This window comes from Elgaria multicarinata, chromosome 8 (genome assembly GCF_023053635.1).
Source record: "Elgaria multicarinata webbii isolate HBS135686 ecotype San Diego chromosome 8, rElgMul1.1.pri, whole genome shotgun sequence".
Classification (NCBI taxonomy): domain Eukaryota; kingdom Metazoa; phylum Chordata; class Lepidosauria; order Squamata; family Anguidae; genus Elgaria; species Elgaria multicarinata.
Window position 1 is genome coordinate 40,105,865 of NC_086178.1, and position 27,438 is coordinate 40,133,302.

The 27,438-nt window shown below is 40.3% G+C and overlaps 1 protein-coding gene across 3 annotated transcripts in view; it reads left to right on the plus strand.

The window, feature by feature from the left end:
• The window catches only part of DOCK10 (dedicator of cytokinesis 10), a 199,583-nt gene that overhangs the window by 72,748 nt on the left and 99,397 nt on the right, over positions 1-27,438 (plus strand). For all 3 annotated transcript variants that reach the window (XM_063132211.1, XM_063132212.1, XM_063132213.1), the window contains exons 4-7: positions 11,292-11,374; positions 19,822-19,894; positions 20,164-20,286; positions 20,631-20,765. In XM_063132211.1, the coding sequence (XP_062988281.1) occupies positions 11,292-11,374; positions 19,822-19,894; positions 20,164-20,286; positions 20,631-20,765 (414 nt within the window). The remainder of the gene's footprint in view (positions 1-11,291; positions 11,375-19,821; positions 19,895-20,163; positions 20,287-20,630; positions 20,766-27,438) is intronic.

Consider the following 27,438-nt stretch of genomic DNA (forward strand, 5'->3'; position numbering starts at 1 on the left):
AAGGTGCATTCACCCTCACAACACAAATGCCAGTCTGGTTCCAGACAAGGTTGGGGCATTCCAGAGAAGTTGGTGCAGCTGGCTAGATTGCTTCCTCATTCCGTGGGCTTCCAATGCCAAGTTCTGCAATGCAGCCTTCACTTCCTATCCTAATACTAGTCATAACCAAACTCTCTCTTGAAGATGGGAGTGGCATTTTCATAGAGAAATGCCTACCTTCAAGCTCACTAATTCCTACTGTGATGCAAGCATACTTGTACTCTGCCATGGATGCAGGAGAGCAGCATAGTATTTCTTAAGTACAGAAAAATTACTGAATTTATAAATGAACAAGGACATCAATGGAAACAACTCAAAATGTACATTTAACCTCTTAGGGTTAAATTCATGATTTTATTATCCATTAAAAATAAGGAATGTCCTACTAGTGGGGATATTTAACTGTTTTGTTCTAGAGGGGGGAAATCCTCCGTTTGTATTTTTCTGTAAGATTCTCCTCCATCGCCACCCAGTTTATAAGACCATGGACTCCCACTTTTTCATCTTTATGTCCCTGTTCAATTTTTGCTTTCTTTTTTTATTTTGTGATGCTGATAAAGTGCATAAACAAGGGGATTGTGATACGAATTTTCACTGCTTGTGGGATTTGTTTGTATTACTAGTTGGGTACTCTTACCCTGAAATGTGTATTCCATTCCTAATAATGAGACATATTTTAACCTACAATTGTGCGTGCCTGGTCAGCATTGCATCAGACCACACTGGGAAGGCCAATACCACTCTTGGGGCATGCCAACTTTAAACCTGTTTGCTTTAACCTTCTTAACAGTTGCATTTTAACCCAGTCATAGTATCCCCATAGGAGGGTACAAAGAAATCCCTGCACACTTTGAATAAATGCATGGAAGGAGCTATGAGAACATGGGACCTAGCCCCTGCCCACTGCCATCACTGTGTACCACCACCATTCTGTGTACCACCACTCTTTTGACCTTAATTGGAAGGAGTTTTCTGCACATTCAGATGAGGAGAGGTTTGTGTCTACCAGCCTCAATGCAAGGGAGATGGCTTCCCAGTCCCAATGGAAATCCTACCATACATCCTCACCCTGACCACTTTTATTAGAAACTTGTACTGTCATTTAAGAGCATTTGGTTCCATATGCACATGTATGAAAGGGACTTGGGGGAGTGGAGGATGCATGTTGCCTGAATAGAGGAGTAGCTCCCACCATCTATTGAATGAGACTGCTGCCATTGCAGATGCCACCAGAGCTCCTCCTCCACATCTCATCAGTCAATCACAAGCCAGGGCACAATTAACAGAGCTTTAACCAATCAGTTGCTTGCTCCTTCACTACAAGCAACCACATGGCAAGAATGCACATACACACACGTTCACACATGCACACACACTCAAAATTAAGATGATTTAGAACTCTGGTGGGGGGACTTTTTCCTCTCCCTATCTGTTTGTCTGTGAAACTTGTAATTAGTGGCACAAATATAATATAAGTGGAAAGGGGTTCACACATCACTGTTTTTATATAGCTGTGCAGGCTGTTAATGGCTATTTTCCTGACTTAGCATGGGCTCACTTTGACCAAGTATCCTCTTTCCAGTTGTGAAGCGGGTGGTGGAGGTGGGAGGAGGACCTTGAAACCTAAAACTCAACACAGTAGCAAGGCCAGCACTGGCTTTATTGCCTTTATTGGAAGGGGAATGAATTGCAGACTGGAACATGACATATTTGTAACTGGAAATTATTGCAAACTGGCAAGTTGTAGCTCAACCCGAGCCTTGCTATGGAGCCAAAAGAAGTGTGAGAGCCACTGCGCAATGGTAAATGCAGGGAGATGGAATGATGTTTTCAGTGGGAATTTGGTTTATGGAATTGTGTCAGGATAAAGGCTCTAAACTGTTTTTCCCCTTAAATAGTAAAGCACATGTTCCGCTTTCCATATCCAAGTCTATATATAGTAAGTGAAAGAAGGCATTTCTTTCCTCTGCTGAGACTGTAAGTACTACTAAGGTTCAGAGTGAGGATATTCTTTATCTCATCAATAAGAAAGGTCACTCAAATATGCTAGAATTCCATTAATCCATCTCTATCTATACTTGTGGCCAGATATATCATTTAGGTTAAAACACAGTAAGGGCTTTTCTACATGAGATATTTATCGTGTGCTCATCATTCCCAGTTGTTTACAGGTTCTTTAGACTAGGATGTGATCCTCCCATTTCCCTTCTGTGTCTAACAAGCACAAGTATTTTTAGAGCAGGGGAAATACTGCATTTAATTTTGAAAGCAAAAGAATCCTCTCTTTTTACTTGTGTATTTGCACTATTCCCCTCTATCACAGTGCCACCTAGAGGTTATGTAGCCAAAAAGAAGGAAAGGAAACATTCCTTAGATCTCAACTCTGTGACGAAACTGAAAGTAGATACAACAAATTAATGGCTGATTAACAGCCTCATGTAGAAAAGCTGTTACTTTTCCCCCCTTTCTTTCCCACGCCCCTTTCAAAAATCTTTGTGGCTATCATTATTTTACATGTCCCCACATTTACCAAGGTGGGCAGTTTATCCTGAGATGTCCAAAGGAATGAGTAACAAGATCCTGGATAGTTCCAAAAGTTGGACAATTACTACTCAGTCCCACCCTCAAGTCCAAAGAAAACACAAAGCAATGTGAGGTTGTGAGGCAAAAGGCATAGAAGAGCTCTAGAATTTACTGATCCTACCAGCAACCCAATATGAAATGGTTCATTCAGAAAAGCATGCCCAAATTTTCCACGATCTGGTAGATGAATAAAGGCAGCACTACCGTGGCTTTTCATGATCAATTCTTCGGTGCCTTATACTCAAAACCATGTTGTATGGGTTAGAGAAATCACATGACACCCATGCTTCCTGTTCTAGTTGAAGAGAAATGCAGTTAATACTAGTGCTGTGCTGAAAATTTTGACCATTCCATTTTTGGCATTCTGGGGGGCGGGGAATGAAAACTCAGGCTAAAGAGGCTAGGAGAGGTGAGAATTTTGGAGAATGTTCTCCTTGGGGAGAGGAACAGTTTTTCCACATACCTTTTTAAATGTAGCCAATTATTGAGGGCTCTTTTTATTTTAAAAAAAACACCCCCAGCATTTTCAGGACCCCGGGAGTGCTTCCTGGATGCTTCTTGGAGAGGGAGAGGTCACATGGTCTCCAATAGGCATTCACTAAGAACTGTTAGGCTCCTTTAAATGCTGGAGGAAGGGGTGGGTTTTGTTTTATTTTGCTTTTGTTGTTTTAAAAAACTGAAAAATAGGAAGAAAGCCCCTCAGTAATTGGCTACACTTTAGAAAGAAATGTGGAAACTCAGTTCTCCTCAAGGAGAAAATTCTCTGAATTCCCCACCCCCCACCCTCCCCACAAAAGAGGCAGAAAAAACCAATGCCTCTTTCACAGATAGAGGGGAAAGATCCTGGAAACTGGAGGCAGGTTTTGGACCAGCACTAGTTTATACCAACAGGGAAGTTCCCACATTAGGAGCATGTCGTACTCCTCTCCTACCATTTGGTCAAGACCCAGAATTACAGGAAAGAAGGTATTCAATTCACTTCTCATACAAATTTACAGTCATGCACTTCTCATACAAGCTTGCCTGCCTGCTGCATTAAAATTGGGGCACACTTCGGTATTGCGCCCAAAGATTTACATTAAGTGTGTGAGAGGAAAAAACTACATTTTTCATCCAAATGACAACTTCTGAAATTATTCCAGTGGTTGCGTAAATCTGAACAGGCTTTACTAGAATGGGTTATCTGTGTAACCTGCTGACAGATTATGATAGCAGGGCTGAGCTTCTGGAATTATCTGATCTCAGATTATGTGGAGACATGGGGCAGTATCCATGCTGACACTAGCACTAATGTAAATTATGTTGTGCTAATATGAGTGACCCCCCTAGTTGCCAGTAGCTTTAGCAAGTGCTATGGAAACCCAACATGCCAGCTAATGCTATCAGCATTGTGCTAGAGATTGCTTAGGTTAGCTCTAGTACTGACTTGCATACTGCCCGCATTTTTATATCCATTCTTGTCGTCCCCCCTGAAATATATCTAATTCAGTGATGCAAAATAGTATATAATAACTGGCTTTGTGTCTAAGCCTCTACTCACCATCATTAATATTTATTTACCACATGAGTTTGGTATACGAAAATGAAAATAACACTTCAGAAAAATATTTGGAGAGCCATATAACTTATTTATTTGCTACTTGTGGCCAAAGAAATCACCATACAGTTTTGTTTTTTTCAGAAGAGCAAAGCATATAAACCTTGACAATGAATTTCCATTTTCATAACTGGTCCCCTATAATATTTTAATGTTAAATTACTTGTAATCCCTATTTTAAAATGACTATGCAATGTTGCTATTATTTAAGGCCTGTGGCCTTCATTCTGGAATTTTAGCATTGAATAAAACCAGCACATGGTTCATTACATGAAGCTGTGAGAGAAGTTAAAGAGTAAATTATAAGCATTAGCTATAGGCTATAAACGAAAGTGGAACTCAAGTGGAGTTCCGCTGCTTGCCCAGAATGTTAGTGGGTTTTGCTTCACTTAATTTGTTTGCACAAAATTTACTCTGCAGTGCAGGTCAAGAGCGTATCATTGCTCTCCTCCCAAAATGACACAATCAATTAGTTGTATCTTAGTTTGACCAAGCATGACGTGTGGTGGGTATGTGGCAGAAAAGTGTTTGGAAATAGACAACATGCAGAGTTTGTTAGAGAAAATGAAGGCCCATGCAATACCTCACCCGTCTTGGTTACATCTTACTATTGTGTTATTCTTTTCCATGCCATTCCATTGGGTCAAATCAGCCATTGTAATACCTCCCTTCTTTTGTATATTGGAAAAAAGCTAACTAGATCTGACTTAAGGTCTGAGTTTAATCAAGGAGTGTCTCCATCTTTATTGAGCAGAATCTTAAAAGATTCCTTTTCTTTTCCCAGTCTTCCTTCCTGGATGGCTGATGTATGCCATAGTGATACTGGGGAGTAGGGGGACATGTCAGAACACCACCTGTCCCTTTGTCCTCCAAGTCTAGTGCAATGACTGGGGTGAATTCTATTGTGCATCTTTAACCATGCCCATAGGACCAGGCAATATGAGAAAATGGTCCTTTTCCCCTTTTCTAGAATATGTAATGCTTTGCCTAGTTTATAGATGGCTGGACTGGCAGGACAAAGCTTCCTGAAACATTTTGCATGCTCCTTCAGGGGCCCCTTTAGTATGTACACATCCATGGCAGAATTCTGTCCCACTTCTGAACAAGTCATCCCATAACTTGCTTTGTAAGTTTCAACCAGCCTCTTAATATGAGCTGAATGTGCTTTTTGTTCTTTTTACATTAGATGTATTGATCCTTTATAAATGCAGCCCTTTCTATTAATCTGTAGGTCAAATAACTGTGTTTAGTTGTACCTACCAACTCTGCATCTGTTTACAAACGCACAAGTGGATGGGGCATACCATTGAGAATTATCTTTCTATTAGCCCCCCAATGTATGTGAAACCACTACATTCTTTTACATATAATGACTAGTAATAGACATACCAAAAGAAAAGAAGAAAACTGTCCCTTTCTTTAAGAATGCACTTTTTGTCCATTTGCCAGGCAGGGAATGAATGAAGTGTGGGATTTGGTTTGACCCTGATCCAACTCACTGAATGAGCTTTTTCACTGGCTTGCATAGTAGTGTATACACATTGCTGCGAATCAAATAGGCATTTATCATGAGCCAGATGTTCACCAGACTTATTTCAGAAAAACCTAAATGACAGAAATCCAGAGATAGGAGTGTGCTCGTCCACCTGTTAATCTGCATACAAGGGGCTGATCCTGTTGCATCTCATTGCAGAACTCACATTGCCTTCATTGGTACGGAAAAGGAATATTGGAATTAAGCCTAATCTACACCTGGAGGACTTCCAGGAGTGGGGAGGTATGATCATGGGATCATCCCTCGGGACCACACACCACCGAGTTTTCCTAGAAGTTAAGGACGGCCATTCTGGGGTATCATTTTTATTTTTATTTTTAGAAGTGGAGACATTTGCACAACAGTGCAAGCACAATCCTGCGCAAAGGTACAATTTTTAAAAAAACACCATACAACAAACTCAGCACTGGAAGTTGCCAAGAGCCATCGCAAACATGGCGAAAATGTTCTTCCCCTCATCCCCAATGCCCATGGACTCCCCCTGCACAGCTCCTTGAGTCTTTCCTGAGCCCTGCTACTTGCACGTAAGAGGAAGGATCCCACACTGCCCATGGACCTTGGGATTGTCTCAAGACTGGAGAAAGAACTGGGACAAAAGCAGTCCCAGATATCCCGGGAGAACTGAGTGGTCGTCCCCAGTTCACCCTAGCATCAGCTAGGTGTCATTTGGACCCACAGGGATGACCTCGAGTCCACCCTGGGATAAATGGCAGGTTTACATTATGCCATACTTGGGTGTTGAGCAATTTATTTATTTATTCATTGCATTTCTATACTGCCCAATAGCCGAAGCTCTCTTGGCAGTTCACAAAAATTAAAACCATTCAAAGTATAAAACAACAGTATAAAACCATAATATAAAATACAATATAAAAGCTCAACCAGATCAAAACAGCAGCAATGCAAAATTACAAATTTAAAACACCAAGTTAAAATTTATTTATAGACTCTTAAAATGCTGGGAGAACAAAAAGGTCTTCACCTGGCATCTAAAGGCATATAATGTTAGGTGCCAAGCAAACCTCCTTAGGGAGCTCATTCCACAGCCGGGGTGCCACAGCAGAGAAGGCCCTCCTCCTGGTAGCCACCTGCCTCACTTCCTTTGGCAGGGGTTTGTGGAGAAGGACCCCTGAGGATGGTCTTAGTGTCTGGGCAGGTACATATGGGAGGAGGCGTTCCTTCAGATAGCCTGGCCCCAAGCCATTTAGGGCTTTAAATGTTAATACCAGCACTTTGAATCGGGCCCAGACCTGGACTGGCAGCCAATGAAGCTGGAAAAGGACTGGCGTGATGTGGCCTCGTCGACCAGTCCCTGTTAGTAAGCGTGCTGCCCTGTTTTGTACCAGTTGAAGTTTCCGGACCGTTTTCAAAGGCAGCCCCACGTATAACACATTGCAGTAATCCAAACGAGAGGTTATCAGAGCATGGATAACTGTAGCTAGGCTATCTCTGTCCAGATAAGGGCGCAGTTGGTATATCAGCCTAAGCTGATAAAAGGTGCTCTTTGCCACTGAGTTCACCTGTGCCTCAAGTGACAGTTCTGGATCCAAGAGCACCCCCAGACAATGGACCCAATCCTTTAGGGAGAGTGCAACCCTGTCCAGGACAGGGCAAACATCACCTCGCCGGACAGATGAACCACCCGCTAACAGTACCTTCGTCTTGTCTGGATTGAGTCTCAGTTTGTTAGCCCTCATCCAGTCCATTACTGTGCCCAGGCACTGGTTCAGAATAACCACTGCCTCACCTGGGTTTGAAGAAAAGGTTTGAAGAAAAGGAAAGGTAGAGCTGGGTATCATCCGCATATTGATGACACCTCAGTCCACATCTCCAGATAACCTCCCCCAGCAGCTTCATGTATATGTTAAACAGCATAGGGGATAAAATAGAGCCCTGTGGAACCCCATGGCTTAGGTGCCACAGCACAGAGCAATAATCCCCCAGCACCACCTTCTGGAATCGGCCATCCAAGTAGGAGTGGAACCACTGCAATGCAGTACCTCTAACTCCCAGCTCAGACAACCTATCCAGAAGGATACCATGGTCGATGGTATCGAAAGCTGCTGAGAGGTCCAGGAGAACCAACAGAGTCACACTCCCCCTGTCCCTCTCCCAGCAAAGGGTGACCAAGGCAGTTTCCAATCCAGGCCTGAAACCGAATTGAAATGGATCTAGATAATCCGTTTCATTCAAGAGTGCCTGGAGTTGTCCTGCAATCACCCACTCAAGCACCTTGCCCAGGAAGGGGATATTAGCACCACAGCAACGCAGAAACTGTGTGTGTAGCCTTCATAATGTGCAGACTTCTTTTATTTTGTGTATCTCTACGGCCTTAGCTAGACCTAAGGTTTATCCCAGGATCATCCCGGGGTCATCCCTGTTCATGTAAATGACACACAGGATATCCCGGGACCAGGCAGGGACGATCCCGGGATGAACCTTAGGTCTAGCTAAGGCCTACGACAGCTGTATTTGAAAGGTGACTATTGTTTTAAGTTTGCAAATGGACAGCTGAAGATTTTTTAGCTTTTTAATATACATACATACATACATTTGTATCATATTCATGGATATATCTGAAATGTATATGGGAATACAACTTACTGGCAATTATACATAGGCTTAAAAAAAACATGGTCCAGATATCCAAATAAGTATCCAGAAATATCCAGAGACTCTCCATTTCTGATATATTTAGTGTAATGTCAAAGTTTTACCCCACCCTTCTACAACCTGGCACCCTCCAGATGTATTGGGCTACAACTCCCATCATCCTCAGCTATTTGACTGTCCTGGATGGGGATGATGGAGTTTGTAGTTAAACACATATGAAGAGTGCCTGGCTGGAGATGCATGGTTTATAAGGCAGCTTATAAATCTGTTAAATAAAATACAATGAAAATTCAGTTCCATCAAATTTTCCCCTCCAGTATAAGCGGGTTGATGTTTTGATTGAATTTATAGACAGGGAGACAGGAATTAACAAAGTAGGGGAAATAATATATTTTATTGGACCAACAGGTGGTTGGGAGTCTGCCTACAGGGAGTCTGTCTGCCTTCTTGTTTGCTTAGATGTTTTCTTGATGAAGGGTTCTGTAAAATATTAAATTTTGTATATTACTATACCAATATATCTTAGTTTAATAAAATATTTTACCTTTGACTGGCTTTTAACAGGTTTGCCCTCTGAATTGTTTTTTAAAAGTTTTGTATTGTTCCGTTCTGTTTTTAAATTGCTTTGTTTGTATGAGACTGTTTTTTTTAAAGATTGCATACTGCCTTGGGGTTCCTTTTGGGTATAACAATGATTCATAAATATTTTAATTAACAGAAATAAATACTATTTTTTTGCACTTACTGGAAGAGAAGACTGACAGAATACCATGAGCTGAATTTTATTATTTGATTGCTCTTTTTAATTAGGATTGTGATTTGGGGTCAATGAGACTCATTGTTTTAAGGGCCCTTTTTGAGTTCACTTATAACAGAGCAAAAGCATGATTTAATTTGAAGAACAACCTGTGTGGCCCAATTTTTTAAAATGATATTTCCTACTTCTCATCTATTACTAGGTGCTTTTGACAGAGACACAAGAGCCAAGAAAGCTGATGCTGCAGTACATAAAACAACTTGCTATTACACTACACACACCTATGATTAGACAGTGGTGCATTACTTTTAATGTACTGCACAATTATTAATCCCTGCCGTTGTAGTTTTAACTGTAATTTCCAGGATACACTTCATTCTCATTATTTCCCTCTTATTGATAGATTTTTCATGAATACTGTATTTCTTAACAACAAAAATTCTGTCATAAACAGAATAATTTGATATGAACTGAGTCTTGGTATGGCAACAAAGCTGGTTGTCAACAATTATATATTTAGTAGAATTAATGTGAAAAATATGTGACACCTACATTCCACTCTTCTTGACAATGAAGAAGCTTCATTTAGGGATCTGTAATGAGCAAAGGGCACATACATTTTGAAAGATACATCATCATATTAAAAAGAGTTTCCAAGATGAGCAACAAAGCCATCTCATACTTGGAAAATATGAGCTACTGAGTGATAGAGAACTGAGGGACATTCTGGTTTAGAGGAGGGTGGAGTTGCTATATAACTAAATAGATTAACAGTGCAATCCACAATCATTCGCTGAGCACTCTGTGGCATCTTTAAAGATGAAGGGAAGAATCCTCAGACTTGCCCAATTTAAGGCTGCAGGGGGCATGTGGACAAGTCCTGGGGTTTGCCCTAGTCACCAGAATGAAGCCACGATTCTGGGAAGGGGGGGAGTGAACAATCTCCCTCCACATGACAGTTAAAAGTTAGGGCTATGAGGGGCCTTTGGTAGCTGAAAGGCTAGCACTTCATCCTGACCTTGAGGAGTTCACCCCGAAAGACGGGATATTAGGAGACAACCTTCTCTATCAAATTCTGATAGGGAACCCACACTGGAGTGGGGGAGTTATTTATGTTAGGCTATTTGCCCATTGCAGACCCCTCAATTGAAATGAGTGTAATCAAATGCTTCCTCTTTTAACCCCAGCAACCCCACGTCTAGTCTCTTTGCTTTGGGGGTACAGGTGTAATAGGAAAAGTATCGTGTTAGCGAATTTGCAAGGTTGGTGAATTTAGATTCGCGGAAGAGAAAAGGGCAGTTATGAGGCAATATTGGGAGAGAGTTCTGCTTTTCAGAAAAAGAAGCCAAAACACCTATTTATTTATTTACAATATTTATATTCCACTCCCTATTCAAGAATTTTGGAGCGGTGGACAAATAGAATATAAGAATAAAAACACATTAAAAGTACATTGTTCAATTTTACATTTTACATTTTTATATACACACCTCTTATATGCACCCCCATTTACTCACACTTCAGTCCTGTTGATTTCATGGGAATTAAGCAAGCTTAACTGCCTGCAGGATTATTTTACCAAGGCACAGACCTGGAGATCCTTGCCTGTGAATATTCACATAGGTCTGTAGATGACTGGAGCAGGGGTAGGCCACTTTTTAGCATACTAAGGAATGTGTGCTGTGATGGTTGGTTGAGAGCTGCAAAATTGCATGTGCACACATATGCACACATGCACACACAAGTAGCCATGTATACCCTCTCTTCCCTCCCTACCAATTTTAGCATACAGGGACTCCAGAGCAATAATCTCCAGCATAATTAATAACCTGATGGGGGGAAATGAGAAATGTCATTTTCTCACCCCACTCTCCAACACACACACACACACACACACACACACACACACACAGATTATTGGTGCATCAGTGATCACTGAAAAGAGGACTAAGTATTTGGTTGTGCATAAGGGATGTGAGACCATTGCATAGACTAAGTATATTTGTTCTTCACACACAAGCTTTTTTTATATGCAGAGCAACATCCATGTGTGATCTGCATGTTAAAAGTTGTTTCAGTGCATGGGTTGCATTTTCTTTCCTTACTGAATGTAACTGAAGTGATCTTTTCTTCCTTATTTTCTTTAGGCATGTAAATATTACAGTTCCCAATGGCACGTTGTAGACTACAAATATGAACAGTACTCAGGAGATTTTAGGCAATTACCACGGTAAGACACTCTGTATTTTTTCCTGCTGCTTTAAGTGTGTGTGTGCTTGTGCTGGTAATGTCTGCATCTAGTTTATGAAGTAGCACTGCCTCCAACTTCAGGAATGTTATCTGAGAATCTCTACTACACAAAGCATTTCCTGCTGTAGCTCTCAGTCATTTCAGGTACCAAGAATTCATATCATCTCAATTAATCTCCAATGGAATGAATGGTGATTTGAGCAATAGCCCCATGCTTGATGGATTGTGAATTGAATTGCATAGTTGGTGTGGTGTTATGGCTAAAAATGTGACCAGTGAGCCTTCTTGGTTTAACTCTCATCCTTCGACTCATTAAGTGAACATTGGGCAAGCCACTGTTTTTTTTCAGGCAAGTTCCCTCATCTGCAATATGAAGATAATTATGCTGGACCATGCCATTCTGCTCTCATAAGGGTGGATTACTGAGATAATGAATGTGAAGCATTTTGAACATAATCCCTTTCGAAATGGGAGTATAAATGCAAAGCATTATTATGGTTGATTGGATTCGCTGGTTTGGTCATGCAGAGTTTATTTATTTATTTAGAATATTTATATACTGCTCCCCATTGAAAAAAATTTGGAGTGGTGTACAAGGTAAAATGAAAATTAAAACAGAATAAAACAGTTACAATAAAATTTAAAAGAAGCAAAAACAGAAATCCAATGCTTCATGTTAAAGAAAGGCTTCTTGGAATAAAGATGTTTTCAGGAGGCGCCAAAAGGAGTACAAGGTTGGAGCCTGCCTGACCTCCAGAGGCAGGGAATTCCCAGGAGGGGCGCCACCACGCTGAAGGCTCTTTCCCTGGTGGATTCCAATTGGAGGATGGATCTATGTGGAACCACCAGGAGCAGGCCCTCGGATGACCTCAGTGACCGGGCAGGTTGGTAAGGGAGAAGGCGCTCTCTCAGGTATCCTGGGAGTTGCCACATATGAATCAGGCCATTGATCCATCTACGCCAGAATTGTCTGCCTTGACTAGCAGTGGCTTTCAGTCAGGGGGATTGAACCCGGGACCTTTTAGCTGGGGATGCTGGGGATTGAACCGGGGACCTTCTGCAAACCAAGCTTGTGCAGTGCCTCTGAGCTATGGCTGGGGATGGCGGAGAAATCTGCAATGGAATCAAATGAGCTGGGATTTCAATGAATCCGACTCTCAAATTCCACAGCGGACCAGATTTTCCCAAGTCACACTTGTGTTTGTTTGTTTTTACTTTCCAGAATTTTATACAAATTTAGTTGTGGAAAAATATGTAAAATAAAAACCAACCAACCAACCAAACAAACAAACAAAAAACACTGGTCATATATTCATATTACCCCTTTAGGCTAAAGCGTGAAAATGTGCATTCTTGGGGTGGATTTATGCTTTTTCACAAGTGAGAATTTCCAAAAATGTGAATTTGCAGAAATTCAGAAATTGGGAAAAATAATCTGTTTCTATCAATGAGCAGACAACAAACCAAAAGGCATCTGGCAATGCATGAAATTCAGATGGAATGGATTTTCCAAAATCCATACATTCCTAACTATGGCTCCTACCCACTGAATGTTATGATTTGAAAGAACATCTCCTCCCATATATACCTGCTCAATTCCTTAGGTCATCTCTGGAGACCCTCCTCCAGGTGCCCATGCCAAAAGAAGTTAGGAAGGTGGCTGTAAGAGAGAGGCCTTCTCAGTTGTGTAACCCCATTTATGGAATGCCCTCCCCAAGGGGGCTCACCTGGTTCCTAAAGGCAAATACTTTTCTTTTCTCCTAATCATTTTAGTGTTCAGTATTCATTTGTTTGTTTTCTTTTTTAGAATTATTATTATTATTATTATTATTATTATTATTATTATTATTGCATTTTTATACCGCCTAATAGCCAAAGCTCCCTGGGCGGTTCACAAAAACTAAAACCATTCAAAGTATAAATCGAACAGTATAAAAATATGATATAGAATACACATTAAAAACTGATCAAAAACATACCATACATGATTAAAACAACTTTAAAACTTCCTTAAAACATCCTAAAAACATTCTAAAATTTATGTCTGCCTTTATATATTTTCATTTTAGCCAGTGTTGTTTTTTATATTGAATTTTATTCTTTTAGCTTTCGTGGTTTTGTAGAGTATTTTATTCTTTTAGCTTTTGTGGTTTTGTATTGTGTGTGTTTTTTCTTTTAGCTTTTGTGGTTTTGTATTGTGTTTTATTCCTTTAGCTATGGTAATCATCCCAGAGAATGTCTGTTATTGAGAAGATTAAAAAATATAATAAATAAATAAGTACAATTTATGGACAGTTGCTTTAATCCAACCACTCTCTGAAATGCAGTAGCTCATACATGGGATTCCAATTGATGCAAAGGATTCCTCTCCCACCTTTTCTGAGGGTGACTTCCATGCACACTTCCAGATGGTGTGTGTGTGTGATGTTTCTCCAACACTGATGTGACTGGGGAAGTCAGCATGTATGGCAATTCCTGGGGGTCAGGCAACTCAAAGCATTTCCTGCTGTAGCTCTCAGTCATTTCAGGTACCAAGAATTCATATCATCTCAATTAATCTCCAATGGAATGAATGGTGATTTGAGCAATAGCCCCATGCTTGATGGATTGTGAATTGAATTGCATAGTTGGTGTGGTGTTATGGCTAAAAATGTGACCAGTGAGCCTTCTTGGTTTAACTCTCATCCTTCGACTCATTAAGTGAACATTGGGCAAGCCACTGTTTTTTTTCAGGCAAGTTCCCTCATCTGCAATATGAAGATAATTATGCTGGACCATGCCATTCTGCTCTCATAAGGGTGGATTACTGAGATAATGAATGTGAAGCATTTTGAACATAATCCCTTTCGAAATGGGAGTATAAATGCAAAGCATTATTATGGTTGATTGGATTCGCTGGTTTGGTCATGCAGAGTTTATTTATTTATTTAGAATATTTATATACTGCTCCCCATTGAAAAAAATTTGGAGTGGTGTACAAGGTAAAATGAAAATTAAAACAGAATAAAACAGTTACAATAAAATTTAAAAGAAGCAAAAACAGAAATCCAATGCTTCATGTTAAAGAAAGGCTTCTTGGAATAAAGATGTTTTCAGGAGGCGCCAAAAGGAGTACAAGGTTGGAGCCTGCCTGACCTCCAGAGGCAGGGAATTCCCAGGAGGGGCGCCACCACGCTGAAGGCTCTTTCCCTGGTGGATTCCAATTGGAGGATGGATCTATGTGGAACCACCAGGAGCAGGCCCTCGGATGACCTCAGTGACCGGGCAGGTTGGTAAGGGAGAAGGCGCTCTCTCAGGTATCCTGGGAGTTGCCACATATGAATCAGGCCATTGATCCATCTACGCCAGAATTGTCTGCCTTGACTAGCAGTGGCTTTCAGTCAGGGGGATTGAACCCGGGACCTTTTAGCTGGGGATGCTGGGGATTGAACCGGGGACCTTCTGCAAACCAAGCTTGTGCAGTGCCTCTGAGCTATGGCTGGGGATGGCGGAGAAATCTGCAATGGAATCAAATGAGCTGGGATTTCAATGAATCCGACTCTCAAATTCCACAGCGGACCAGATTTTCCCAAGTCACACTTGTGTTTGTTTGTTTTTACTTTCCAGAATTTTATACAAATTTAGTTGTGGAAAAATATGTAAAATAAAAACCAACCAACCAACCAAACAAACAAACAAAAAACACTGGTCATATATTCATATTACCCCTTTAGGCTAAAGCGTGAAAATGTGCATTCTTGGGGTGGATTTATGCTTTTTCACAAGTGAGAATTTCCAAAAATGTGAATTTGCAGAAATTCAGAAATTGGGAAAAATAATCTGTTTCTATCAATGAGCAGACAACAAACCAAAAGGCATCTGGCAATGCATGAAATTCAGATGGAATGGATTTTCCAAAATCCATACATTCCTAACTATGGCTCCTACCCACTGAATGTTATGATTTGAAAGAACATCTCCTCCCATATATACCTGCTCAATTCCTTAGGTCATCTCTGGAGACCCTCCTCCAGGTGCCCATGCCAAAAGAAGTTAGGAAGGTGGCTGTAAGAGAGAGGCCTTCTCAGTTGTGTAACCCCATTTATGGAATGCCCTCCCCAAGGGGGCTCACCTGGTTCCTAAAGGCAAATACTTTTCTTTTCTCCTAATCATTTTAGTGTTCAGTATTCATTTGTTTGTTTTCTTTTTTAGAATTATTATTATTATTATTATTATTATTATTATTATTATTATTGCATTTTTATACCGCCTAATAGCCAAAGCTCCCTGGGCGGTTCACAAAAACTAAAACCATTCAAAGTATAAATCGAACAGTATAAAAATATGATATAGAATACACATTAAAAACTGATCAAAAACATACCATACATGATTAAAACAACTTTAAAACTTCCTTAAAACATCCTAAAAACATTCTAAAATTTATGTCTGCCTTTATATATTTTCATTTTAGCCAGTGTTGTTTTTTATATTGAATTTTATTCTTTTAGCTTTCGTGGTTTTGTAGAGTATTTTATTCTTTTAGCTTTTGTGGTTTTGTATTGTGTGTGTTTTTTCTTTTAGCTTTTGTGGTTTTGTATTGTGTTTTATTCCTTTAGCTATGGTAATCATCCCAGAGAATGTCTGTTATTGAGAAGATTAAAAAATATAATAAATAAATAAGTACAATTTATGGACAGTTGCTTTAATCCAACCACTCTCTGAAATGCAGTAGCTCATACATGGGATTCCAATTGATGCAAAGGATTCCTCTCCCACCTTTTCTGAGGGTGACTTCCATGCACACTTCCAGATGGTGTGTGTGTGTGATGTTTCTCCAACACTGATGTGACTGGGGAAGTCAGCATGTATGGCAATTCCTGGGGGTCAGGCAACTACATTGCCCTCCCCCCCCCAACAGATGCCACTGAGGACTGTACCCCTGCCTCCTGTTGTTGCCACACTACCCAATCTTTTTTGCTAAAATTTGCCAGTGAAGTGGCAAAACCGACAATTTTGCTTTCAAGCAAGATGCTAAGGGAGTACCTGCCTTGTTCATAAGCAAAACCACACTCCCCAAACCATTAATACTACAACAGATACTGCTCCCCTGTTAAGTTTCTATGTGGTCCTGGCACCCTAAAGATGATTCCAAATCCCCAAATGAGCTCTCTCTCCTCAGCCGATCTTCTCTCAGTCTGACCCTAGCTGTCAAGGTGCTTTTGCACAAAATCATAGACAATAAAGGGGAAGCAAACTTAGGACTTCCCACTCAGATCTTCCCCTGCTGTCTAACTCTGTAACGCAGTGCCACAATGTGATGTTGGCCACAGAAGACAGGACAGCCCATAGAGCACACGGAAGACACAGAAGGCTCAACACATTGTGACATCTATTTATCAGCTGATCAACTCTCCACCTTCCATGTCTCTCCTCTCCATCCCATCTGAAGCACAAGTTGAAGGTGGGAGTGGCATTTCTACTCACTGGCCATTTTGTGTTTCATTTAGTGCAGTATTCTATGTAATGATGGCTGTCGTGATTCCCAGCCCTCCCACTGACATGTGAGACAATAAAGAGGTCCACTGTGCAATCCACAAAACCTTTATTCAGTAAGTAGAGACCTCTCCATACCTGAAGGGAGTGTGAATGCTAAGAGCTAGCCTCTGAGCTTAATTAGCCCAACAAGGCAATGCAGTTGCCCACCAACTAAATGGACAGTTTCCCACCATGCCCAACAGATTTTTATCAGTTCCTCCTTCAGGGAGAGTCCTCATGCTGCAACTTCTACCATGTCGCTGGTCTGGTGAACCACCTCCTCTCAACTCCGCCCTCTTGACCCTGCAACAGACTTTGGGATTTGTCAATTCTGATGCTCCCTCCCCCTCTGAGTTCCCAGGGGGGAGGGAAAGGTGATATCTGAGCCTTGGCCTCCTGCTCAATAAGCTCCTGGGTAGACTCTTCTTTGACTCCCGGAGAGTCTTAGAGAATTTCCTCTCGCACTTTCTGTCTTACTGGTCTTCTACTTCAGCTTCCAAGGCCGATTTGGAATCCACACCAGGGAGACCAGGCTTCATCCGGACAATGGCTCCTCTGCACTACAACTTCTATTTATATTGCAATAGCCTAATGTTTACCGGGAAGATAAATAAATACATAAATAAATGTTTCACCCAGAAGGAGAGTGCCATCCTCGCAGCAAGCTATTTTTCACTGTGTGCAAATATATTGTGCTAGATCCAACATTGCTGGAACGCGTTCATTTTTCAGTACTAATCAGAACCTTGCCTTTGAGTTTTATACAGAGAACCACATGATTTAGAATTGGGCGGTGATGTTACGCTGCCGGCATGATTGAAACCTTGAAGCACTGCACTGGGAAGATTCAATTGTTTCCTTCCCTCAAGGCATGTTGTGTTAGCCAGTGGTTTCACAGATGCACAGAGCATATAGATCGGTGGAGTTGTCAGCTGCACTCAGAAGCATTTTTCAATAGGCAGGGAACTTCTCCTTTACTGAAAACATTTCGATTATAAAGAGGGCAAATGATGCAGAACATTGGGAGACAAAAAGCCTGGCTTAGTCTTAAGGGGTGCAATACGCCCTTGTTGTTTAAGCTTGTGAATAGAGAAGTAATATGTCAGGGAAGTATTTTAGTTCATAATGTGTACTATGACTCATCCTGTGTATTTAGCACATTTTACAGATCTTCTGTGAACAGCTGATAACTCACTTCTTTAAGAAGTTATATTTTAAAAACTACAACCAGTTTTCACACTTTTTAGCTTTAAGGAGGTTAGGAGGACAAGGCCTGGACAAGTCTCAGTGTTTCTTAAATAATTCTGCAATAGACATGGGATACTCTATTCAGCATGAGGATTTAGCATTGAAATGTGAAAAATATTTAGTATAATCCATAGCTTGGGGCATTTTAAAACATCAAAGAGGAGGGAAAAGACCCATTTTCCCCTTTCAAGCAGTATTTTAAAATTACACATTTATTTGCAATTACCATATGGCTGAGATCCCCAAACCTGTTAAGGTAGCATATTATGGGTAAAGTTATGTTTGCAATACTTAGCCGAATCCTAGACATATTTGCTCAGATGTGCATGCCTCTGAGTTCAATGGGATTTAGTCTCTCATTTGTTTTAGTTCACCATTCCACTATAAATTGAAAAATCCAAAAAATGAATAGCCCTGTTCAAACAACATGCTAAGCCATGATGGTTAAGTATTTTCAGCTAACTATGATGGCTTAGTGTGTCATGTAAACAGCATTTTTCATGGTGGCTGCTTGGTGGCTAACCATGGTGGCTACATAACCATGGTTTAACCATGCTCACTAACCACTTTCAAAAGGGCTAGCAGCACTAACTATGGCTTAGTGTGTGGTCTGAACAGGCACAATCTAGTACAACAGTGAGTAGTATTCCAAGACACATCAAAATAGTGTCAAAAGTAGATAAAAATGTTGTGGATAACCCTACTAAACACAAATCAATATGTTTAGTAGCCAAGGAGAACGTAAGACCCAATAAGAATTTCTAGTGGTTTTTTAGCCATTCTTCAGGACATGTGCTACTCATTTATAGCATACTATGAAAGTTCTAAAACTAAATGGGATGTGAGAATTCTTATGCAAGCATTTATAGTATTGGGTGACCAACATGTTGAAATACTACTTCTGAAGGGAAGATCTGCATTTATTCAGCATAAGAATCTAATAATGAGTTTCAGATATGTCCAAAAAAATCTTCCATAAATTAAGGTTATGGGTGGAATCCAAGTAGTGTGTCTCCACCGAGACTTCCATCATTGGAACAAGGAGGGAGCAAACACTCCTCCCCCTTTAGCCGCTCCCAAATCTGCTCTGGAGGATTGGCAAACCCTCTGGAGCAGATTTTGGTGAGATGGGGGTGCTGCAGAGAAGAGGAAAGGACAAAAAAGTTTACCATACATTTTTAACGGTTATAAATGAATCTACTATGAGTGTCATCAGATGGGCATTTCATAGCATGCTTGTTACTGGGCAATCACAGATTTTTTCAGGTCCTTTTCATGATGCCATCCACCTCCTGCACATCTCCTGCTCCATCTACTCCTTCTCCCATCGCAAACAAAGACCGACTTTTTTGACTATAGCAAAATATGCCGCCATTTCCTTCTGTGTGCAGGAGAAGCAGCGGGATAAACAACCCCACTGAATGGGCCATGTGGTCATAGTTTGCTTCTTCTTTCTTCCCTGTGTTAAGAAAGAGGAAGCAACTCATCCCTGCTGTGGGACAGAAAAGCGACAATTCAGAAATGTGATTCCCACCTCCATCCAATGACGTTCTATATTTAAGTAAAGGAAGTGTTCTGATTGTTTTGAATAGCAGACCCATAAAAAAGGACAGACTGTTATAGATTATGGAGATGGAAATTAATCTGTTTGTTTCTCTTTAGGCATGAATACAGACCAGAGAAACTCCCTTCACATTCCTTTGAAGCTGATCATGAAGATATTGACAAGGATGAAGTAAGCATATTTGCTCCCACACACAATTTCTTTACCCTCTCAGTGCTGAGTTGGCACTATCTTTCAGGGTGAATTTCCTATTTTAATAGAAACAAGCATATTTTGTCATTCTGTGCTCAACAAAGAAACTTCTGTACTTAAAAGGCACGGGGAGGTTGTTTTCATTATCAGAAAGCAGGTATTCAGTCGTTCAGTGTGCTTTGCGCTTTGACGTTTTCAACTCACACAGAAACAAAGTCAATGGAATATTAACGATGTATTTCATACAGGATACAACATCCCACTCATCTTCAAAAGGAGGTGGTGGAGGAGGAGGGACAGGAGTTTTCAAATCTGGCTGGCTTTATAAAGGGAATTTTAACAGCACAGTAAACAATAGCATTACAGTTCGGGTAAGGACATTATTTTTTCTTATTTTTCCCCTCCCTTCTCTGCCAAGTCATGGCATTTCTGCTTTCCATTTCCATTTAATTGTTTATGTCTCCAAACACAATCAATGGAAGTACATTTAGGCTGTAATCCTATACTCACTTATTGGGGAGTAAGCCCCATCGAACTCAGAGGGGATTCTGAGTAGACACATATAGGATTATAGGACTGTACTGTAAGTTGTACTACAGTGGACCATGCCACTAAATACAGAAAATGTATACTTGACAATGGTTATTTTCTGAATAAAACACCTGTCAGAAGTAATTTCCGGTAAAGCCAATCGTGTTATTTTGTTTTCACCTAGTCATTCAAAAAGCGCTACTTCCAGCTGACACAATTGTCAGACAACTCATACATAATGAACTTTTACAAAGATGAAAAGATCTCAAAAGAACCCAAAGGCTGTATCTTTTTGGATTCCTGTACAGGGGTTGTACAGGTAAGCCAGAATGTTGGTTTGTTTTATATTCTGCTGTTTTTTCCAAGGATGGTATGTTTTATTTTTGTATTTATTTAACTTTAAAATGTATAACCCATCCAGATAGATATAATTCTTCCATAATGTATATCTCCCTTAACTGGCCCTATCAGGCTTTTCAAGGAATTGCTCAATTGCCTATCAGTACAAGAAAAGCAATTTGGATGGCTCTAAAATGGGGTTGGATAAATTCCTGACAGATAAGGCCATCTATGGCTACTCATCCTGATGGCTAAGTGCAATCTCCAGTATCAGAGGCAGTAAGCCAATATACACCAATTGCTGGGGAACATTGCTGCGAGGATGCTGTTGCTTGTGGGTTAATAGCTGGTTGGTCATTGTGTGAACAGAGTGCTGGACTAGATGGACGCTTGGTCTGATCCAGCATGGCTCCTCTTATTTCTTATGCAACATTAAAGCAACATACAATCAACAAATCAGACTGAGCATACAATGCAATCAATGCCATCCCTGCTATCCCTCCAAAGATACAAAGGCCCTCCTAAACAGGAAGGTCTTAATTTTGTAAAAGCTGGAAGAGAGTCAGCTAGATGGGCCTCCATAGGGAAGAAATCTAACTGTCAATGAGCCATAACAGAAAGGTCTTGTTGCTACTATTGTCCATTGCTACCTATTGTCAACCTGTCTGCAATGTTTGATCAAGTTTGGGGCATTTATATGAATAGAATTTCATTCTGGTTCCTCAGAAAGATGGAACAGCAAAACAGAAGCTATGCTGTCTCATCTGGGAGATAATAGACAAGCTCTCCATGCCATGAGTAAACGTATCTTAGAAAAAGTAAACCTGCCATGTTCTTATAACCTCCTAACCACAACCAAGTCAAATTAGAAACTTTCCTTTCAACTATGATTGGTTAGTTACTATTGCTGGAGGAGGACAAGTGGTTCAAAGGGCAATGATTGCTCCGCTCCAATGAAAGGTTATAGATAGATAGATATTAGTTTAATAGAACTGTCATCCCATTCTTTGAAGACATTCTTTAGCTCAGTTCAGACAACAGGTTAGTCAACAGTGGTTTTAGAACTCCATGGTGGAGTTTTTACACCACTGTTGAGAAACGTGTTGTCTGGCAGGAAAACTCCACGCAACAGTGGAGGTTTTTTTTGGAAAACACTCCATGCAGAATATCCATGCTGTACAGAGGAGAGTTCCTGAACAACCGCTGTATTGTGTGTTGTGTGGTGGGCTCCGTGGAGTTTTCTGATGCATTAAGTTGACTTTTCTCACTGGCTACAGAGTTCTCTGGCAAGAGTGGTAAAAGGAGTGAGTGCTGCTCTAAGAGAGCTGCTGGGATATATATTTTTCACAGCAATAACTGATGGGATACCATCGGGAGGGCCAGGGAAGGAGAGAGAACAGAGGAGCTGTCACTCAAACACCGCATTGACTTTTACTTAACTCCATAGTAGCTCACACTTATGCAATGGTGCAGTTAGAACATGTGTGGGAAGTGCCCCCTAAAAACTCAACCGTTGAGAGGAGTTTTCACACTGCATTGTCTAACATGTTGTCTGAACTGAGCCTTTGTAAGTCAATGAATATCTCTGTGAAGTCCTTCTGCTTAGATCACCAACAGCTGTATTGATATGAATCTTTGCAGTAAAAAATTAGTTTTGTTGATCTAGTAGTATGTGTGTGTTTGTGGATGAATTGTCAATCCTTTCATATCCCTGTTCACCCCCCACCAGTAAATACAATACAGAAGCATAGTGTTATCTACAGATTGTAAGGCACAGGGAACCTATTGCAGTGTTTAGAAAAGATATAAATTAGTATTGCTCCATTTACTTCCGTGTACTAATGCTGAATTATATCGGCTGAATATCTGGCCCAATGTGGTTAATGAAAGGGTAAAAAGGGAAGAAATCAAAAAGTACGGGAAATAGTCTATTACAAAACTGATTCCCAACATAACAACAGTGAGTTACAAATTTGGCACACTTGTTACCATTTTTTACAAAAATTATGAGAATATTAATAGTGGAACCTTTTCCTCATGCCTTGGAGAATTTATCTGTCACGACAGTAAACTAAAAATTTGCAGATATATCTATATTTGTAGGACCTGAAGCAAAATGTTGCAGTATGGAGTGCTCTACAGTACAAGGTTCTAGCAGCTAGTGATGTCCTTTTCCAGGATATTCCATTGTCATCCCACTTCACTCCCCATTTTCTGTCCCTTCTTCATTTTCCATCCACCACCTCCCACAGCAGAAACTTTGCCTTCTAAGGCCACTGGGCTTAATCAGTCTTCAATAAACTATTTGTCTGCTTTTTAGTGGAGGGTGAGTGCTCCATTACTACTTTTTTAGGAGGGGGTGTACTTTTGCAAAACCACTGCCTCCAAACCTCATGGCAAGGGGAAGACCAACCAACTTGGGCACCTCCATTGATAAGAGAAGGAAGGGCTGCAACAGGCTTGGTTCCCCCTTCACTGCCTAAAAGAATGGCCAGCTGCAACTATCAGTTGCCCTGATACTGCAGAGCTTAAAGAACATACAGTCGCCCATCCAACAACCAAGGAACTAAGGGCTGTGGGCTTGTATGGGTTTTGTATATACGCACATCTGCTGTTACAGTCTGTTTTAAGCTAATTTGAGGATCATTCAACCAAAAGGTTGGATTTATTTTCCATATAAAATGTGTTTATACATTTAAAAACTATATATGTAGTTTTCAAAGTGATCCAGATTATTCATTAGTAAGGCAATACATTTAGTGACAACTTTTTTCAAAATTTTGTTGAATAGGCGAATTGATTCAAAATTTTGTTGAATAGGCAAATTGATAACTTGGATTACATTAGATATTTCCTTAGGCGTGTGAGATTGTTGCACTTGCTGGATTGGAAGAAGCTGTAGGCAGAGTGAATCATCCTGATCCATAGTTCAGATATACACCAAATATCCATGTGAGCTGTGACTGCTCCTTTCCCTTAAGTGATAGAATGCCCTAAACTTTTGGAGCTTGGTTCAAAGTATTGATCCTTATGAGTTCTTTGGGTGAGATAAATAAATAGATAGATAGATAGATAGATAGATAGATAGATAGATAGATGAACATTTAAAAGTGTTTCACTGTATAATTGTGGTTGCCCAACCAACCTCTTAGCTAATGTTTGAGTTTTAAAGCTGTACTATATTTAGCTTTGCTGAACAGAGGAAGTATGCTTGAAAAAGTACATGTAAATACTTCCTACTCCACCACAGTGCCTCTGACTCACTGCATCATCACACTTAGTTGTAACGTCCATTCATATTTTTCAAACCTGCGAGATATAGTGTGTGTGGAGGGGGAGAGGTGTCATCTAGTACATAATACAAATGCTTTACCCCACCTGCTTTTGATATTATCATCCATTTATGGCAAGGAACAAGTAATTATTTTTGTCAAAAGTCTAATTCCTGGAAAAGGTAGAACTACTTAGAGCTGATAGGCCAGCATATTGAATGATAGCAGCAATTGTTTTCTTACAATTTCTTTAAATAACACACAGTATTACCTATCCTCTTTATGCAGAAGGACCTGGCTCATACACATTCTTTTAAGCAATTTGGAAATGGAATCCCATTTTTAGAGCATGAAAATATATCTCAGAAAGTAGTTTTATATTGTAGTTAATATTATGTTCCCTGCCACTAGCCTGGAATGCAATTAAGGAAACCTAGATAATAAATGTTAACTTTGTCCTTTGTACTGGCTTGCTTTCATTGGGGAAGCATGTAGAGTCCTTATCTTCACCCTGTGCCACATATATGGAGTATTTAAAAATATTGTTCCCAAGTTTTGGCCAACATTATTTGTTCCAGCAATATCTTAGCAAGTCTCATTTTCAGAGGTAGAAATGTATTGATCCGGATAACAAAGTTTTTGCAAAGAAGCAGAGGTCCTGTAATCACAGGTACAGTTGTTGTGTGAACTAACTCATTTAGAAACCCTTTTGGAGTTTTATATGCTAGCCATCTATCAGAGCCACCTACACATTAATCACAAGAGGGGCAAGAAGACGTATGAAGGACAAACTGAATGAAATACTGAGACCCACGACTGATTATCCCATTTTTTTTGTTTAGTTAAAATGCGGTGTCTGTTGAACTGTGTTAAATATGTTGTCTGTTGAAACATGAGACAGTACATTTATAAGGGCTGGAATGCAACAAATAAAACAGTCACAGCTATTCTCTCCCCGCCACACACACACAATTTTACCAATCTAAACTTCCCTCCCATAGGTATTTGCCCCATGAGGAAAACATACTGATATCATATGAAGCAAATTACAGGATGTTGTTGGGTATATGCAACTACTTAGCTTCCTAACTGGGGTAACCATATGGAAAGGAGAACAGGGCTCCTGAATCTTTAGCAGTTGTATTAAAAAGGGGATTTCAGCAAGTGCCATTTGTATGCATGCAGCACTTGATGAAATTCCCTCTTCATCAGAACAATTAAAGCTGCAGGAGCCCAGCCCTCCATTATATCTGGTCACTCTATTCCTAACAGTTAAAGATACAGGACCTTGTCCTCCTTTTCATATAGTCACCCGATTCCTAATCCTCCATATTTGCTATTTGGTTTAGAGTAAAATCTTTCACACCATGGAAACACCATCTGTTTAAGCCATGTATTCATAGCTATTGTGATCTACTTGCTCTGGCGTATGCAAAACAAGAGGCAGTGGTAGGCACTTGATGTTTTGGACTACAACCTCCATAAGGCCCAGCCAGCATGGGAAATGGTCAGGCATTCTGGGAGTTGCAGCCCAAAACACCTGGAGGAAATCAAGTTGGTTATCTTTGCCCTAGATTCATGAAACACAGAAGAGCTGGGGTAATGTAAAAACTTACATAAATTCTGTATATGAACCGTCTTTCAAATCATTGTGTGGTTTTAAGCAATGGGATAGTTCCAGCAGATATTAGACATAATCTGGGCCAAGGTTGGAATATCTGTCCCAAACTATATGATGTGGTACTTCTGACATTTTTTCTGTATGTTATAATGTTTAAGTTTATATTAAATGTGGGAGATAAGTAAAAAAACCAACACCCGGTTTTCTTGTGGTAGCAGCAGTAAAGAAGCAAACAGAGAAAAATATTTTAATTATTAACTTATCCACAGAAGGAAATATTTGGCTATAGATTTGAGAGCAAGAAGCCGTTGCATTGAATTTTGTTTGCCTGCCAAAACTTTGAAGTTCCTCTTCTAAACTAGATGTTGAATTCTTGCTGTTTTGTGTGTTTAAGACTCATCGATAATAATTCTTTCGTTGAGAAAGAAGCTTGACAGACAGCACTCTGTCATTTAATTTGAATGACTTTGCAAAAAAGGAAGTGTACAGGGAAAGAGCACAGTACAGAAAACATCCAAATTAATGGCATCTTCACTTGTTTTCATAAAGGTTATTTGTGTTTGTGTGTGTGTGTGTGTGTGTGTGTGTGTGAGAGAGAGAGAGAGAGAGAGAGAGAGAGAGAGAGAGAGAGAGAGAGAGAGAGAGAGATTATACAGTGGCTGAGCATTAAAGCCATGCCCAAAGAATTTCCACATTTTTGGCTCAGCCAGCCATTCAGGGACATCACTGAAGAAGGTGTTAAACAACCCTAAACTAAAGGCAAGACTCCTGAGCTTCACGCAAAGAGGGCTGTGCAGTCTACACCAAGCAGGATATTGCACTCTGAAAGCGGTATATAAGAGGCAGGAGCCACACCAAGCAGCATATAGCACTATGAAAGTGGTGTGAAAGCAATACATGGTTTGTGTCATGGGTCCCAACCATTGTCAGTGCACTTCAATACTGCTATAAAGTGGTAGTGTGGCTCCTGACTCTTATATACCACTTTCATAGTGCAATATCCTGTTTGGTGTAGATCTGGCCTTAATCTACATAAAGAGAGATGGGTTGACCACTTACATTGTCTATCAGAAGTTGGGAACCCCAAGCTCAATCTTTTTGAACTGGTTTAGGGCCTACATAGCACCTTCAGTTTTCTTTCTACAGGACTTTCTGGAAATTGTACAAGATGTTGTTTTGCTTTGCCTTTTTTTAAACTGAGGAACTTCCCTGGTTGTCCTTTTACGGTTTATGTGAAGCTGAGAGCACAAAGGCTTCCTGCGCTAGCTTGGAGCCCCTTTCACATTTTGTGTATGGATGTGCCACGAATTTTAGTTTCTGTGTATCCTATGAAAAATAAAAATTAAACAATGAGAGTTGTTTCCATACACTGTACAGATAGAATCTACTAAATATTCTGAAATTCTGTGCCATTTACCAAAGTACAAATAATGATTTAATATTCCTCTCTGAGGCTGTATTGCTGAATCACGTTAAGGGAAGAAATAAATAGGGCCCAGTTGTTACCTTCCATTTATACCAACTGGAACTGTGCCCCATGTGGCTAAGCAGCTGCCTTGCTTATAGCAGTGGAATGTGGGACTTTCCAACAAGGCTAATCTCAAAGCCGCTCCTAGAAAATAGCTGACCAAGTACAATGCAACAGGAAGCAGATATGGACAATGATCCGGTAGATTCATCGCATGTGCACATAAAGCTCCATCCGTGTACATGGGGTCTTCCACATGATCTTTTATAAGCAGGGGTCACGACCACATGTA